Source organism: Mesoplodon densirostris, chromosome 3 (assembly GCF_025265405.1).
Source record: "Mesoplodon densirostris isolate mMesDen1 chromosome 3, mMesDen1 primary haplotype, whole genome shotgun sequence".
Taxonomy (NCBI): Eukaryota; Metazoa; Chordata; class Mammalia; order Artiodactyla; family Ziphiidae; genus Mesoplodon; species Mesoplodon densirostris.
The window spans coordinates 104,143,146-104,161,270 of NC_082663.1; the positions used below are offsets into that span (position 1 = coordinate 104,143,146).

General features: G+C 35.6%; 1 protein-coding gene across 1 annotated transcript in view; it reads right to left on the minus strand.

The window, feature by feature from the left end:
* CEP120 (centrosomal protein 120) overlaps positions 1–18,125 on the minus strand; it is an 80,880-nt gene that overhangs the window by 8,327 nt on the left and 54,428 nt on the right. Inside the window, exon 18 of the mRNA XM_060093287.1 lies at positions 15,234–15,332. Coding sequence (XP_059949270.1) covers positions 15,234–15,332 — 99 coding nt within the window. The remainder of the gene's footprint in view (positions 1–15,233; positions 15,333–18,125) is intronic.

Below are 18,125 nucleotides of genomic sequence, written 5' to 3' on the forward strand. Positions count from 1 at the left end.
GAGTTTCAAGTTTTTAAATGCTACTGCAAATGGCAGAGTTTTAAAACTTCTGTTGTCTGTCTCTGGTATAGAGAATTTAAATTGATATTTACATACTCATTTTGTTTCCAGTAAACTTGCTAAACTCACTTATTAATTCTAATAGGTCATCTGTAGATACTTTCTGGTTTTCTATGTACATAACAACTGTCATCTGCAAATGACAACAGTTTTACTTTTTCCTTTCCAGATGATAGACCCTTTCTCTCTCGGCCTGTTACACTGGATAGAACCTCTAGTACAATATTAAGAAATGATAATAGAGGGCATTTTTCTCTCATTCCTGATTTCAGAGGAAAACCTTTAAGAAATATTTTTTGGTAGGTTTTATTAGATTAAGAAATTTCCCCTACATTCTTAGTTTGCTAAGAATTGTTACTATGAATGGGTACTGACTTTTTCTGCATTTTTGATAGGAGCATTTGATTTCTTCTCCTTTATTTTTTCTTTTATAAATATATTTATTTTTGGCTGCATTGGGTCTTTGTTGTTGGGTCTTCATTGCTGCGTGAGGGCTTTCTCTAGTTGTGGTGAGTGGGCTTCTCACTGCAGTAGCTTCTCCGAGTTTCGTAGCTCAGGCTCTAGGTGCACAGGCTTCAGTAGTTGCAGCACGTGGGCTCAGTAGTTGTGGCTCACGGGCTCTAGACCGCAGGCTCAGTAGTTGTGGCACACGGGCTTAGTTACTCTGTGGCATGTGGGATCTTCCCGGACCAGGGCTCGAACCCGTGCTCCCTGCACTGGCAGGCGGATTCTTGACCACTGTGCCACCAGGGAAGTCCTCCTTTATTTTTTAAGGGGATAAATAGTCAACTTCTCCTTTGTTTAATAAATAAACTTAGTTGTGATGCTTACAAGTTTTATATCTATGTTCATGAGATTGGCCAATTAATTTTCTTATAATGTCCTTGTCAGATTTTAGGATCAAGATAATGCTGGTCTCATTTTTTTAAAAAGTGAGAAGTATTCTCTCTTCATAGTTTCTGAAACAGTTTGTGTAAGATTAGTGGTCTTTCTAAAATGTTTACTAAAATTGAAACGTGAAGCCATTTAGGTCTGGAGCCTTCTTTTGGTGAAGGTTTTTCATTACATATTAAATTTCTCTAATAGCTACATGACTACTTCTATTATCTGTTTCTTTTTGTATTGGTTTTGTGAGTTCTGTGTCTCATATTCACATAAAAATTTCATACCATTCTTTTATCTCCTTAAATGTCTGTGGATCTGTAGCCCTGTCCCATTTTTTTTAAACCTTGATATTGGGAGTTACTGCCTATTGTTTTGGTCCTTGAACACTCTTTGACAACTTTGTTGATTTTGCTGTACATTTTCCCCATATTTCATCAATTTTTACTCATTTTGATTACTTCCTTCCTCCTAATTGCTTACTGTTTGAAAGGGATATTTAGAGAACAGATTTCATGCTTTTCTTATTGATATTTTTCAAGTGAACCGGACGCTATAAATCTCCTTAAGCACAATTTTCATTAAAGCTCATGTCTTGACATGTTTTAATTATTTAGTTCAAAACATTTTCTAATTTCATTTGTGGTCTCCAATTTAGCCATGGGTTATAAGAAGTGTACTATTTCAATCATGGGGGATACTTATTATCTTTTTATTACTAATTTCTAGCTTAATCTCATTGTGCTCAGAGAACATATTCTGAATTACAATCCTCTGAAATTTGTTTAGAATTGCTGTTCGATTCAGCATATGAGCAATTTAGCTAAATGTTCCAGTGCACTAGAAAATGATGTGTATCCTGGGACTTGTTTTTTTTTTAAAGGGCTTCAAATGCTTGGCTATCTATCTATTTATTTATTTATGGCTGTGTTGGGTCTTCATTTCTGTGAGAGGGCTTTCTCTAGTTGTGGCAAGCAGGGGCCACTCTTCATCGTGGTTCATGGGCCTCTCACTATCACGGCCTCTCTTGTTGCAGAGCACAGGCTCCAGACGCGCAGGCTCAGTAGTTGTGGCTCACGGGCCTAGTTGCTCCGCGGCATGTGGGATCCTCCCAGACCAGGGCTTGAACCCGTGTCCTCTGCATTAGCAGGCAGATTCTCAACCACTGCACCACCAGGGAAACCCCCTGGGACTTTTTTGATGAAGTATTCTACATATAACAATGGTTAGGTCATCTAGATCTTCTAAATCTTATTATCCATTGTTGGTTTGCTCTATCAGTTCCCAGGAGAGTTACGGTAAAATCTACTATTATGCGTTTGTCCATTTCTCCTTTTAGTTCTATTAATTTTTGCTTTATATAAATTTGTGGCTGTTACCAGGAACACTCAATGTAGAATTGTTGTCAACTTCTAGGTGACTGACCCTTTTATGATTATGAAAACTCTCTTAATCTACAGTAATGCCTCTTGCCCTAGAGTCTAAGCTCTGTGGGTTAATATTAATGTAATATACAATTTCCCCTCTTTTTAAATTCAACCATTTTGTACTCTTATAGTTAAAGCATCCTTATATTTAAGGCACATACTGTTGTTTTTTTAATTCAGGTTTTAGTTGAATATGTCTTTAATAATGGTATTCAGTCCATTTATATTTAAAGAAATGGGTGATATATATGGGTTTAAATCTTTACATATTACTATTTTCTACTTCTGCCATCTATTTTATGTTGCTTCTCTCCTTTTGTCCTTTTTTAGATTAATCTAATATTTTATGTCATTCTATTTTTCCCTTCTATCAGCTTATTTTTGCTCTTCTTTTACATAGAAATTAGGACCTTTACAACTTCACAATGCAACATACTTTAAGCATTTTAACTCTACTTATCCCTTCATATCTTTTGTACTATTATTTGCCATGAATTTTAATTCTCTCTATATTTTAAACCCAACAAATACTGTGATTATTGTTTTCTCCCAATTTTTGTTAGTCTGAAAGTCTTATGTTGCTTTCAATAATGAAGTACATTTTCACTGGATACTGAATTTAGGTGGGCCATTACTTACTTCCTTTCTGTACTTTAAGGATGTTATTCCACTGTTTTATGAATTCCTTTACTACTGCTGAAAGTTCATCTGCCAACCTCATTGTTGCTCCTGTGAAGGAAACGTTTCCCTCTTCCTCCATGGCTTTAAATATTTTCTTTGCTTTGGGGCTATTTTTTTTTTTTTTTTAGTTAATTTTTATTGGACTACAGTTGATTTACAATGTTGTGTTAGTTTCTGCTCTACAGCAAAGTGAATCAGCTATACATATACATATATCCACTCGTTTTTAGATTCTTTTCCCATATAGGTCATTACAGAGTACTGAGTAGACTTCCCTGTTCTATACAGTAGGTTCTTATTTGTTAACTATTTTATATATAGTAGTGTGTATATGTCAATCCCAAACTTCTAACTTACCCCTCCTTCCCCCTTTCCCCCTGGCAACCATGTTTGTTTTCTATAACTATGACTCTATTTCTGTTTTGTAAATAAGTTCATTTGTACCATTTTTTTAGATTCCACATATAAGTGATATCATATGATCTTTTTCTTTCTCTGACTTACTTCACTCAGTATGACAATCTCTAGGTCCATTCATGTTGCTGCAAATGGCATTATTTCATTTTTTATGGCTGAGTAATATTCCATTGTACTTATGTACCACATCTTCTTTATCCTTTCCTCTGTCAATGGACATTTGGGTTGCTTCCATGTGTCCTGGCTATTGTAAATAGTGCTGCAATGAACACTCAGTGCATATATCTTTTCGAATTATGGTTTTCTCCAGATATATGCCCAAGAGTGGGGTTGCTGGATCACATGATAGCTGCTTTTTAAGTAACCTCCATACTGTTTTCTATAGTGGTTGTACCAATTTACATTGCAACCAACAGTGTAGGAGGATTCCCTTTTCTCTATCTCTACACCCTCTCCAGCATTTATTGTTTGTAGACATTTTTATGATGGCCATTCTGACCAGTGTGAGGTGATGCCTCATTGTAGTTTTGATTTGCATTTCTCTAATAACTAGTGATGTTGAGCCTCTTTTCATGTACTTTTTGGCCATGTGTATTTCTTCCTTGGAGAACTGTCTATTCAGATCTTCTGCCCATTTTTTGATTGGGGTTTTTTTTTTTTTTCATATTGAGCTGCATGAGCTGTTTGTAAATTCTGGAGATTAATCCCTTGTCAGTAGCTTCATTTGCAAATATTTTCTCCCATTCTGTGGGTTGTCTTTTCCTTTTATTTATGGTTTCCTTTGCTGTGCAAAAGCTTTTAAGTTTGATTAGGTCCCATTTTTTTATTATTTTTTTATTTTTATTTTTTTTTTGCTGTACGCGGGCCTCTCACTGTTGTGGCCTCCCCCATTGCGGAGCACAGGCTCCGGACGCACAGGCCCAGCGGCCATGGCTCACGGGCCCAGCCTCTCCGCGGCATGTGGGATCTTCCCAGACCGGGGCACGAACCCGTATCCCCTGCATCGGCAGGCGGACTCTCAACCACTGCGCCACCAGGGAAGCCCCCATTTGTTTATTTTTGTTTTCATCTTCATTCCACTAGGTGGTGGATCTGAAAAGATACTGCTGCCAGTTATGTCAGAGAGTTTCTGCCTATGTTTTCCTCTAAGAGTTTTATAGTGTCCGGTCTTACATTTAGGTGTTTAATCCATTTTGAGTTTATTTTTGTGTATGGTGTTAGAGAATGTTCTAATTTCATTCTTTTACATGCAGCTGCCCAGTCTTCCCAGCACCACTTATTGAAGAGACTGTCTTTTCTCCATTGTATATTCTTGCCTCCTTTGTCATAAATTAGGTGACCATGGGTGCATGGGTTTATCTCTGGACTTTCTATCCTGTTCCATTCATCTATATTTGTCTTTGTGCCAGTACCATACCGTTTTGATGACTGTAGCTTTGTAGTATAGTCCGAAGTCAGGGAATCTGATTCCCCCAGCTCCGTTTTTCTTTCTCAAGATTACTTTGGCTATTTGGGGCCTTTTGTGTTTCTGCAGAAATTGTAAATTTTTTGGTTCTAATTCGGTGAAAAATGCTATTGGTAATTTGACAGGGGTTGCACTGAATCTGTAGATTGCCTTGGGTAGTATAGTCATTTTGACAATATTGATTCTTCCGATCCAAGAACGTGGTATATCTTTCCATCTCTTTGTGTCATCTTTGATTTCTTTCATCTGTATCTTACAGTTTTCTGAGTACAGGTCTTTTGCCTCCTTAGGTAGGTTTATTCCTGGGTATTTTATTCTTTTTGATGCGATGGTAAATGGGATTGTTTCCTTAATTTCTCTTCTGATCTTTCATTGTTAGTGTATAGGAATGCAAGAGATTTCTGTGTATTAATTTTGTATCCTGCCACTTTACCAAATTCATTAATGAGCTCTAGTAGTTTGACTATTTTAAATTATTTATAAAAGAGACCCAGTAGAGTTCTCTAGTTCTTCTATTATGTGAAGACAGTGGAAAGATGGCCATTTATGAACTGGGAAGTGGGACCTCTCCAGACACAGGACTTGCCCATGTGTACACTTTGATCTCAGACTTCCAGCCTTCAGAAATGTGAGAAACAAATTTCTGTTGTTTAAAACCATCTAGTCTGTGCTATTTGGTTACAGCAGCCCAGGTTACAGCAGCCCAAACAGACTAAGACAGGGGTCTATGGCTACACAAAAAGTAGTCAGTCTCATATACCCTATCCTGTATGTCACTTATGTTATTTGTTGTATTTTCCATCCTTTTCTCTGTTCCAGTTTGGATACTTTTTATTGGTTTATTTTCAGTTCACATATCCTAGGTTCTGCTGTTAATTCATCTATTGAATCTTACAATTCATTTGTGATACTTTTCAGTTCCAGAATGTCTATATGATTGAAAAGGTTCTACTTCTCTAATACATTTCTCCATCATATCACCTATTTTCTAGTAGTTACCTCTAACTTTGTGTCTGGTGATTCCAAAATCTGTTGATTTATTTCTGTTGAGCAAAAGACAATAAGACATTCCACATGCAAGACTAATAAACAAATGAAAAGATGCTCAAAGTCAATAATCAGGGAAATGAAAATTTAAGCCACAGAGTGATATGATTTCAGACCCACCAAACTGGAAAAAATTAATACATCTGATAACAGCCAAGTGTTAGACATGTTGTGAAGAATAACAACAATTATACACCATTCTTGGGAACTGCAGATTTGTACAACCACTTTGGAAAGTAATTTCACAACATTTAGTGAAGCAGAAGAAATGAATGAACCCTATGACCAGAAGTTCTATTTTTAGATATAAACACTAGAGAAAAATTTTAATGTATAAATGTATAAAATATTTCACTGTTGTCTTATTATGAGAAAACTTAGAATATTCATGTTTAAGTTTTATAAAGCAATAAAAAATAAACTTTAGCTACTGCATCAAAATAGTTAAATTTTGAATCACACAAGGTAGTCACAGAAGAATGATTCAGAGAATATTTCCATGTATATAAAGTTTAAAAACATACAAAAGTAAACTGTTGTTTACTATTATTTTTCATACCTTGTAAGCTTATAAAGAAAAGCAAAGGAACAATAAATACCAAATTCAGCTAAGTAGTTACCTGTGGAGAGGATGCAGGTTAGAAAAGGCACAAGGAGCACTGATAATGCTGTTTCTTACACTAGAAGGTGGGGGTTGAAGTGCAGAAGAATCTTCTTTTTTCCCCCCTCTTTGGAATGTATGATATATTTCATTTAAAGAGTAATTATTAAAAAATAAAGGAAAAGAAATCCAGACAAGGATACACCAAATTGTTATCTATGGCTGAGGAGGTGATAAGGTTACCAGTGACTATTATTTTTCTATGTTATGATGCTTCAAAATTTGGATTTCTTTTACACTAAGCAAATATAATTGCAAACAGGAAAAAAATGGTCAATTATTTAATTTTAGGTTATTTTGTAAAACTAACTTTATAAAACTTGAAACATTTTAATTCTTAAACATAAGAAAATCCTTTAAATGCCTTGAATTTTTAATCAAGTATACATCATTAATAATAATCACACATGCACACACAAAAATTAGAGGTTAGAGGAAGAAATCCTCTCTGCTGCCAGGTGCTCTGGGTTAAAGGCTCCTCAATCAAGTGAGTATAATCTTTATTTTGCCTTGGCTGCCTATAAATCCAGAGAGGAGATGTAAACATGCATAAACTAGACTAAACAGCGGCTAAAACGTGGCCACTACTTACTCTCCCACTCACACATACCATGTAAGTCTGTGGGAAAAAACTTACAGCTAAACTAAGGAGCTCAAGTCAAGTTTTCTGAAAATAACCCAGAGCTGACAAGTCAGTAGGAGGGCCTGGATGGTTTCAAGACACAGTTTTTAACCAAGACTTGGACTTCCAACTGTTTTCTTAAACAAAGATTTACATCCCATCCTTGGCTAAATTACTTGTAAATTAATCAAATTAATTACTCTGAGTGGATAAGCAGGAGGCTGGACAAGATAGTGCTGATGTCAGCCAATGAAGTCTGTGTTGTTTTAACTAAATATATCAGCTTAGTTTTAAACAGATCTACTGTGCACAAATATGGTAAGGGACTCACATCCTACCCAAAATCTTAGTTCTGTTTCCTGTCCTGTGAACAAACCTACCTAGTTTTAATGTATGAGACATGATAAAAATGTTAAATTTCCCAGAACAACAAATTCATACCTTTTAACAATGATTCATTTATTTTTAAAAAGTAGTGGCTGTTATTCTTCCTCCATAACTATATTCTAAGGTGTCAAGAAATGTTTTAAAATAAATATGGTACTTAGAACACAGTGAAGTAACAATCTTAACTTGGAGATGGGAAAAAAAGAAACTAAATTACCCCTTAAATGTCTAACAACCAGAACTCTTTAAAGTCAGTGTTATACATCATACCAAAGGTAGCAAATCCAGACTGTATGGATATCGTTTCCTTGTCTTCTAAATTAGGACCCATTTTATGTTACACTTATTTATATATTACAGCTGTTGCCTACCCACTTACCCAAGTACAAAAAAGTTTACAACATGGAAACACAGGCTTTTATGCTTGTGAATCAGAAGAAAAGGTTTTTTTTTCCAAATAATTGGAAGATTATGATTTTTTAAATTCACAAATTGACTATACTGGGTCACCTTTGAGTAATGGAAATCTCTGTTTAAACATTCTTTTGGCAACAGGCACGGAGCATTAGGTCTTATTTCCAAGCTTTACCAGCTGGGTTTTGTCATTAACATTTATTAACAATCTAAGATATGGCTTTCGCCGTCTAATCTGTACTACACAAATGTTTTGTATGGCCCTCCAGAGGATTTTGCTGTGACAAATTACTGGCAGAGATTATAGCCCCGTGGCTATTCACCAGAGGCAATGTAAAATTAACATGGTACTAATCCAATTTAAACAAGAAGTTGCACAAACAATCCTCTGAACAAAAGCAGATAGAGGATTCCAATTTTATATTCAAATACAATGTGTTTTTAATAAAAAGCTTTAGAAAAAAATTGAAGTAACTTTCACATATAAATTGTGCCTATTTGATAAAGGTATTAATTTTAATCTTCCAAAAACAGTGGCAGAACACAATTCACTATGGTAATCGCAAGGTCTATTAAATTTCTTCTTAAAGTGTTGCATTTCAAATGTGGTCTGTAGAACATCAGTGATTCCTAGTGACCTTGAAATATGTTTACAGTGTTGTTTCTAAAGCAGAAAGTCTCTGGGATAAGAAATAGAAGTGGTCTGCAATGAAGATTACTGCACTCAAAGAATGAGACTATTTTCTTTCATGAAGTAGAAGTCTGGAGTTGAACCAGGAATTTAACACTGTGTTTTCTTTTGTTCTTAATTCACTTAACAGTAACTTAAAAGAGGCATCTGAACTTTTGTGATATCCTCTGTTATTAGGCACAAATAGTTAAAATTACATTGCCAATGCTTTTTAAACAAGAAGGTAGAAAAAACTTAGGAAAAAAGAGTAAATAGAAAACAATGAATTAAAGGAAAAATCCAGAAGATAGCAAAAGTGTATGAGAATGCATATGTTAGGAAGGAGGGGTGCTTGGGTGGGAGCCTTTTAAACTGAACCTTTTTTTAAGAGTCTCAGTCCATGAACTGGGGTGGTTTTGTTCAGAAGATTATTTTCTTACATTTGAAAAACCACCTCAAACAGTGAAAACAATGTCATCTGTCAACATACACATATGAACATAACTTAAAAATCAATTTACTCAAAGTAATAAATTTTTGCATGGATATTTCTTAATAAGAAACATAACAATTATAATGAAATTATGCTGATAATTAATCACTCATTTCTCCAGAAGAAATGCCCTATCAACAGCTCACAGGCTTCCATCTTTTCATTACTAACTTTGGTAATGCCTTGTAATTACCACTGCATTAGATCTTATCCTTCGTAAGCTGCATAAATTTCTTCAGTGGTAGGCACTGTCTTCCACTTCCTCCCAATCTACTCTCCATTTTAAAACTTGAAATGATTTCATATCTAATACTAATATTATTTTTTTAATGTTTTATACTGGAGTACAGTTGATTTACAATGTTGTGTTAGTTTCAGGTGTACAACCAAGTGATTCAGTTATACATATAATAATGTCCATTCTTTTTCAAATTCTCTTCCCATTTAGGTTGTTACATAATATTCAGTAGAGTTCCCTGTGCTATACAATCCTGTGCTTATATTCTTGCTGATCATCTATTTTATATATAGTAGTGTGTATAAGTCAATCCCAAACTCCTAATTTATCCCTCCCCCCAACATTTCCCCTTTGGTAATCATAAGTTTGTTTTCTATGTCTGTGCATCTGTTTCTGTTTTGTAAATAAGTTCATTTGTATCATTTTTTTTTAAGATTCCACATATAAGTGATATCATATGGTATTTGTCTTTCTCTGACTTCATATAGAATGATAATCTTCAGGTCCATCCATGTTACTGCAAATGGCATTATTTCATTCTTTTTTATGGCTGAGTAATATTCCATTGTACATATGTACCACATCTTCTTTATGCTTTCCTCTGTCAATGGACATTTAGGTTGCTTCCATGTCCTGGCTATTGTAAATAGTGCTGCAATGAACACTCGGTGCGTGTATCTTTTCAAATTATGGTTTCCTCCAGATATATGCCCAGGAGTGGGATTGCTGGATCATATGGTAGCTCCATTTTTAGTTTTTTAAGGAATCTCCATACTGTTTTCCATAATGGCTATGCCAACTTACGTTCCCACCAAAGGTGTAGGGTTCCCTTTCCTCCACACCCTCTCCAGCATTTACTATTTGTAGACTTTTTGATGATGGCCATTCTGACCGGTATGAGGTGATACCTCACTGTAGATTTGATTTGCATTTCTCTAATAACTAGTGATGCTAAGCCTCTTTTCATGTACTTTTTGGCTATCTGTATGTCTTCACTGGAGAACTATTTAGATCTTCTGCCCAGTTTTTGATTGGGTTGTTTGTTTTTTTCATATTGAGCTGCATGAGCTGTTTGTAAATTCTGGAGATTAATCCCTTGTCGGTTGCTTTGTTTGCAAATATTTTCTCTCATTCTGTGGGTTGTCTTTTCATTTTGTTTATGGCTTCCTTTGCTGTGCAAAAGCTTTTAAGTTTGATTAGGTCCCATTTGTTTATTTTTGTTTTCATTTTCATTACTCTAGGAGGTGGATCCAAAAAGATAGTGCTGTGATTTATGTCAGAGTGTTCTGCCTATGTTTTCCTTTAAGAGTTTTACAGTACCTGGCCTTACATTTAGGTGTTTAATCCATTTTGAGTTTATTTTTGTGTATGGTGTTAGGGAGTGTTCTAATTTCATTCTTTTACATGTAGCTGTCCAGTTTTCCCAGCACCACTTATTGAAGAGACTGTCTTTTCTCCACTGTATATTCTTGCCTCCTTTGTCATAGATTAGGTGACCATGGGTGCGTGGGTTTATCTCTGGGCTTTCTATCCTGTTCCTTTGATCTATATTTCTGTCTTTGTGCCAATACCATACTGTGTTTTTTTTTAATTAGTTAATTTATTTTTGGCTGCACTGGGTCTTCATTGCAGTGTGCGGGCTTTTTATTGTGGTGGCTCCTCTTGTTGCAGAGCGTGGGCTCTAGGTGCGTGGGCTCAGCAGTTGTGGCTCACGGGCTCTAGAGCACAGGCTCAGTAGTTTTGGTGCACGGGCTCAGTTGCTCCATGGCATGTGGGATCTTCCCGGACCAGGGCTCGAACCTGTGTCCCCTGCATTGGCAGGCGGACTCTTAACCCGTGCGCCACCAGGGAAGCCCATACCATACTGTTTTGATGACTGTAACTTTGTAATACAGTCTGAAGTCAGGGAGCATGATTTCTCCAGATCCGTTTTTCTTTCTCAAGATTGCTTTGGCTATTTGGGGTCTTTTGTGTTTCCACAGAAATTTTTTAAAGTTTTGTTCTAGTTCTGTGAAAAATGCCATTACTAATTTGATAGGGATTGCACTGAATCTGTAGATTGCCTTGGGCAGTATAGTCATTTTCACAATATTGATTCTTCCAATTCAAGAACATGGTATATCTTTCCAACTGTTTGTGTCATCTTCAATTTCTTTCATCAATGTCTTATACTTTTCAGAGTACAGGTCTTTAGGTAGGTTTATTCCTAGTTATTTAATGTGATGGTAAATGGGATTGTTTCCTTAATTTCTCTTTCTGATCTTTTGGTGTTGGTGTATAGAAATGCAAGAGATTTCTGTGCACTAATTTTGTATCCTGCAGTGTTACCGAATTCAGTGATGAGCTCTAGCAGTTTTCTGGTAGCATCTTTAGGATTTTCTATGTATAGTATCATGTCATCTGCAAACAGTGACAGTTTTACTTTTCCAGTTTGGATTCCTTTTTCTAATACTGATAGTTGAAACACCGTTTTTGAACCATTTCTCCCTCAGCTTTGAATGACAAAATACAATAACCCACTGTCCTCTTGTTTTTCTAATACTTATTTTCTATTATTTATGCTAACTTCATTTGCATTTCTTACCACCCTGCCATGTTCTTGTTAAATATCAGCCCTTTAAGTTTGCTGTGGGGAGAGACCTGCTGTATCTAGAGCATCTACCACTGTGCAAGGTGCACAGTAGGCTCTCAATAAGTACTTGATGAATGAAAAATGAACAAATAAAACAACTATAGATGTTTCTTCAGACTCAATGCACTCTCATCTCTTTACACCTAACTTTAGGAAGTTCACCTACTGACTGACAGTATTGCATATCTGCACAATTAGCCCTAACATAGGTTTTTCCCCGTATGTCAGTTTCTACAGAACATCTATATTAAATCTACCATCCAAATTACAAAGTACTGTTATTACTCAAACTATATTGAACCTCACTTCCCCACTGCTACTATTATATAACAACAACATTCTCCTATCTTGGAGACCTAAAAATTTTCAATTTTTAGTTGGTGTCTGTCATTTTTCAGCTACTCAGTCGTAAATCCTTCTAATATTTGGTCTATTCATCAATATTCCAAAGCTACCATCTGATTAGGTCCCCAATGACTGAAACCAAGAATACTACACAATAGCTTTATGGCTCATATCCTTTTAACAACAGTTACCATTTATTGAGCATACACTATGTACGAAACACTGTGTTAAATGCTTTACAGACCACTCATTTAATTCTCAGAACAACCTGTGAGGTAAGATTTTTCATTTTCCAAATGAGGAGACTAATCAGAGAAATTATATTCCCCAAGTCACAGAGGTAGTTAAGAAGTATAGCCAAGATTCAATACAGCTCTCTTGACTCCAAGGCCATGTTCTAAACTGCTATGTATGCTGCCTCCGGTAGAATTTGTATCCTATTATTTTTAATAGCCACTCTCACCACATTATTTCCTTGCTCCCAATTCCACAGGGACTCCTCCCTGTAGTACTAAATGTAACTTAAATATCTTGCCATCATGACTTTGTATTAGCTTATTCTCTTTCAAAGTCACTTTAATTCTCATTACCAGAGCTAGTCTATCTGTCAGTGATGTCATTTTCCTTGCTTATGATAGGCCAAATCATGACTTCTGCTTCAATACTCACTCTGTCAGAAATCCCTAATGTCTTCCACAGCTCACTTTGTTCTATTTGAAATTCTTTCATTATGTGGCTTCTATGGAATTAAACCATAACATGATAAAGCAGGAAGAGCCTGAGACTGCACTCCAGTCAAATGAGTCTAATCCTTGCTCTATCACTTAGTACCTGTGTGATCGTGTGCAACTTACTTAATGTCTCTAAATCTGTTTCTTTCATCTATAAAATGGAAATATTACCTGCTCTATAGGGATCTTGGTTAGGATCAAATGAAAACGTATGAAGGGCTTAGCATAATACCAAGCACTTATCAGCTTTCCTTCCTCCTTAAACATAAGAATTCTAAGTTCTATCTGCTGCATCTTCAATTATCACCTCTGCAAAAGGATTCCTTCATGTTATTAAGCTCAATCATCCTCCCAACATCAGTCCATATTTCTAAATGCTTGCTGAATTTCTTTCTGTAAAAATTAAAATGTTCAAATCTGCAAGTCCTGTCTCCTCCCCATGCCTCAATCAGCTTCTTGTCTTAATAACCATCATTCCAATCCTGGAAAACTCTCTTTCCAGACACTAAGGCTTGAACCCTTGACATCATCTTTGACTTTCCACTCTGCATTCTGATTAGGTATAGTGTACTGTATAGAATCTACCAAAACCATGTCTTTTAAAATAATCTCCTTGTCATGTTCCCACTGCTACCTAGTCCTTATTTCCTGAAATGACCTCTAAAATGGGGCCTCCTCTGTTCTCCATGGAGAGTCTATGCTTTCTGACTTTGTGCCTCCTTGCTATAATCATTCTATTCATTGTATATGCAACATTTTCCCCACAGCTTTCCTAAATCACAACCAATTCTCCAGAGATCCATCTCAAATATCTTCTATGACACCTTTCCTAAGTTCTAAGTTCTATTAAATAGACGTACTTCCCCTCCTGAGTACTCTGTACAGGTCTTTTCAGGGCTCTTACTATTTGGCAGTAAATGTTATATTTATAGTTTTCTTCCCTATTTCTAAACTGCAAGCTCCCTGAGGCAAAGATCTATGTTTTACTTATATCTATAAATCTAGGACAGTGCCTTGAACACAGGAGGCCCTCAGTACTATATATGATTATTCATTCATCTATCCTTAGTCTTGTGAGCATCTATAAAACATATTCAGTGTGTGTAATATTATTTTATACTTATGCTTACAATCTCAATTCATCTAAAAGCTATGTTAAGGCAAATTGCACTATTTATTCTCAGGCAGTCTAGTACATACTCTTCTATGAAGGTGGTAAGCATTTAGTACAATACCACAAAGATGTTTAATGACATTTGATGGTTTGGGAGACACCTTAAAAAAAAAAAAACAAATCTGAGAGACCCTACGTACCAAAATTTCATTCAGCATATAATGGACACATTTCAGAAAAGCAAAACTTAGAATAAACTAACCACTAATGATCCTTAAAAGTTTAGATGAGATTCAAAAAAAAAAAAATCTTGCTCATATTTTATTTGATCTTAATAATTTGAAAAAATTATAGCCAAAATTAAGGTTAATTCCTCAGGAAGCTAACAGCATTTGTTACCTGGTACCAGGAAGGAAAAAAAAAAAGTAATGTAAAGAATTTAGGAAACTACTCTCACTTTTAAATTCTTGTAAAATTATGCAAAAATCCCATGATCCCTTTTTTTAAATGAATAAATTACTGTCTTCCTAGGAATGACTTTTAAAATATGTTCTTAAAATTCTGCCCCCAAAGGCACTCCCAATAGAAGGAAATTAATACTAAGGAGAAAAGGATGGTAGTTTTATAAGTGAAAGTAAAAGGAGAAAAAGAATGGTAGTTTTTAAAGTGAAAGTAGAAATTATTCCCAACTTGCTGTGGGGAAGAGGATAGTTGGCTTTAAAAAAAAGAAAAGGAAAAGAAAAAGGACCTAGAAGTTTTAGTTTTTATAAAGGAGGATCTTACACATTAAAAAAAGGGGCGTGGGGCCTAATCTCAAATACAGAACTGGACATTTAAATACAGACATCTGAACCTAACAGATATTGCCAAATATGCAAACTTGTAAAAAAAAATCAAGGGAGAAAGACATAAAAAGAATAATCCATCATTAGCTATAAACTACATACCTGTTTAAGTCTGGCAAGTTCTTTCAAAGCTCGTCCCCACTGCTGCTTGTAATGCAGCTTAGACTTAGTTGTAGATTCCAACTTTCTTTCAAGTTCAACCTAACAGTGATTAAAATCATATCAAGTGAAACACTATACCACTGTGTACAATAACTGAAAGATAATATATACAAAGACTCTGGCTTAAGAAAAGAGTTTATATAGTGTAACATACGACATCATCTAAAACTGTTATATAATTTACTGTAAATATTATGGCACATGAACATTTTCTTGTTTAAAATATAGTTGTATTTTTACTGCCTAACGGCCTATACTAAAAGGAACTGAATCAGTCTTAACCTCCAGACAGTTACTATAAATGTATTTAAAACATATATATTACATAAAGATCACAGAGTGAAAAATACATTTTTTTAAATATATATAACAAAAAGCAGTTGTTAGCATTCCATTTAGCTGACACTCTCAACCTTGAAACCAACTTATTCCTTTTGGAGACCTATCATTATGTGGAATTTTGTCTTACATTGAAGAGAGCTTGTAGAGATACTTTTATAACTCTGTTTTGGCAAAAATCATAGAATGATGAAAACAGTGAACTGTTTTATCAGAAGGCAGTTTACTAAGAGTACAAAGTCAAAAATATTTTAAGAATGTTAAAATAAACCCAAGAGTAAGAAAAATAATGCTCCTAAAAACACTCATCTAACTTTTATTTTCTATTTTTCCTCAAATATATAAAGAAAAGCACGAAATAGATTTGATTTTTAAAATACGGTTATTTATACTTGCAGCAGGCAATCTGTTGTGTATGAATTGAAGCCAACTTGGCTAGGTTTTGGAATGTACTCTCTCAAAGTTTCAAACCAAGTACCAAACAAATTCATGTAGCCAACAGACAGTTTTACTATTTAAGTGATAAGGTAATAATATGGATGAATTACAGTAAAATACTGTTAATCTAAACTGGTCTAATTTTTTATATCAAGTCTAGTTTTTCCCATACACACAACTTCTAATGTTTTGCAGAAAAATAAAATCGAAGACACTATCCAAAAATTCAAACTTCAGAAAGCTCATAAGGAAATAAAATGAAAGGAAAAGCAGATTGCCAAAATCCCTTCACAAAAGACCAGAATGTTCTCTGAAGTAATATATGACTTCATGGAGTCAAGGTCTTTTCTGCTTTACAAATCCCTAGTGCTTGGATTTAAATGTGTTGACATTTCACAACTATACTCATACATCTTAAGTTGAATAATACTCTGAGATTATCAAAGATGATCTCTTCCACTTATGCTCTAAAGACTTATACATATTAGTTGGTAATTTTAACAAGAGGACATATCTCAGAGGAAAAGAAAAATCTGTTTATAACTGTGTGATAAAAGAATAGTATTCAATTATAAAAGTGATCACGGGCCTCCCTGGTGGCGCAAGTGGTTGAGAGTCCGCCTGCCGATGCAGGGGATACGGGTTCGTGCCCCGGTCTGGGAGGATCCCATATGCCGCGGAGCGGCTGGGCCCGTGAGCCATGGCCGCTGGGCCTGCGCGTCCGGAGCCTGTGCGTCCGGAGCCTGTGCTCCGCAACGGGGGAGGCCACAACAGTGAGAGGCCCGCATACCGCAAAAAAAAAAAAAAAAAAAAAGTGATCACGTCCCTGGGTCTTGGAGAAGGTACAGTATCCTGGACGAGCCTCAGAATGAGGGTTAGGACAACCTAGAGAGATCATTTATACCCACTGAACTGACTCCATCAGAAAAAGCTGGGGAGGTTTTATCAGTTTTGCCATGATTATCAAAATAACTCACATTTGCATTGATATTCACACAGTAGTTCACACTAAGTTAAAATGCATATATAATCAAAACATATGTCTTTATTCTTAACAAACAAAAACTGTAGCTAACAAATCTGAGACATTACACATCATTTTTCTAGTTCATCCCAAACTACCAAATCAGTGATTCCTAACTTTTTTTAAGGATACAGATGGCTCTGTGGTTCTAAAGAAATATATGGACCCAATTCCCAAAAAAAGGTACACAGCCAAAATTCTGACACAATTTCAGGGCATTCAAAGACCTCGAGTTAAGAGCCCTTTTTGTGGGTAGATATGAGACTTTGGGAAGGCTTTTTTGACTTAAATCATAAGCCAAGTTATAGACTCAAATTAAAACTTGGCTCAGGACCTAGAATCAATTCAGAGGCTAGTGAAGACCAAGCACAGACTCACTGATTCTCAATGTCCCTGTTTCTATCCTTGATATACCCACAACTCTAATTCTCTACTGGAGGCATGGCATTGTCTTTGCCTCTAATTTCCTATTCCCCAGTTCCAATGTGTCACAAAAAACTATAGGTTTCTCCCTTGAAATTATTTTCCAGTTTTATTTTTTTATGTTCTTTCTACCATTCCCTAAGCTCAGGCTTATCTCATCTCTTGTCTGCTCAGCCTCAAACGTATTCTATCTACAAATCCTGCAAATCACTATTACATCAATTTACTCTCTACTAAAAAATCTACAACAGCTGCTACTTGCCTACAGGACTGAGCCTAAACTCCTCTGCCTAGGTGTTAAAGCACTCCGAGATATAATTTCCATCCTACTTGTTCTACTACTTTCTTGGTATTCCTCAACAGGAAACCCTCTACTCCAACCACTGGGTTTGTCTCCCCTACATTCACCTTGTCCAAGTTACTTCCTGAGCCTGTCGATTCTTTTTCTTCATTGCTTATTTAAAACTTCAGATTCAGCTCAAATTCTACCTCTCCATGGAGCTGTCTTAAAACTACTATATTCTGAACACCAAATGACTTCTTTCTGAATTGCAAAGAGTTCCTATCACATTCCCTGGTATTCGATTATATATGGTCATTTAAGGTTC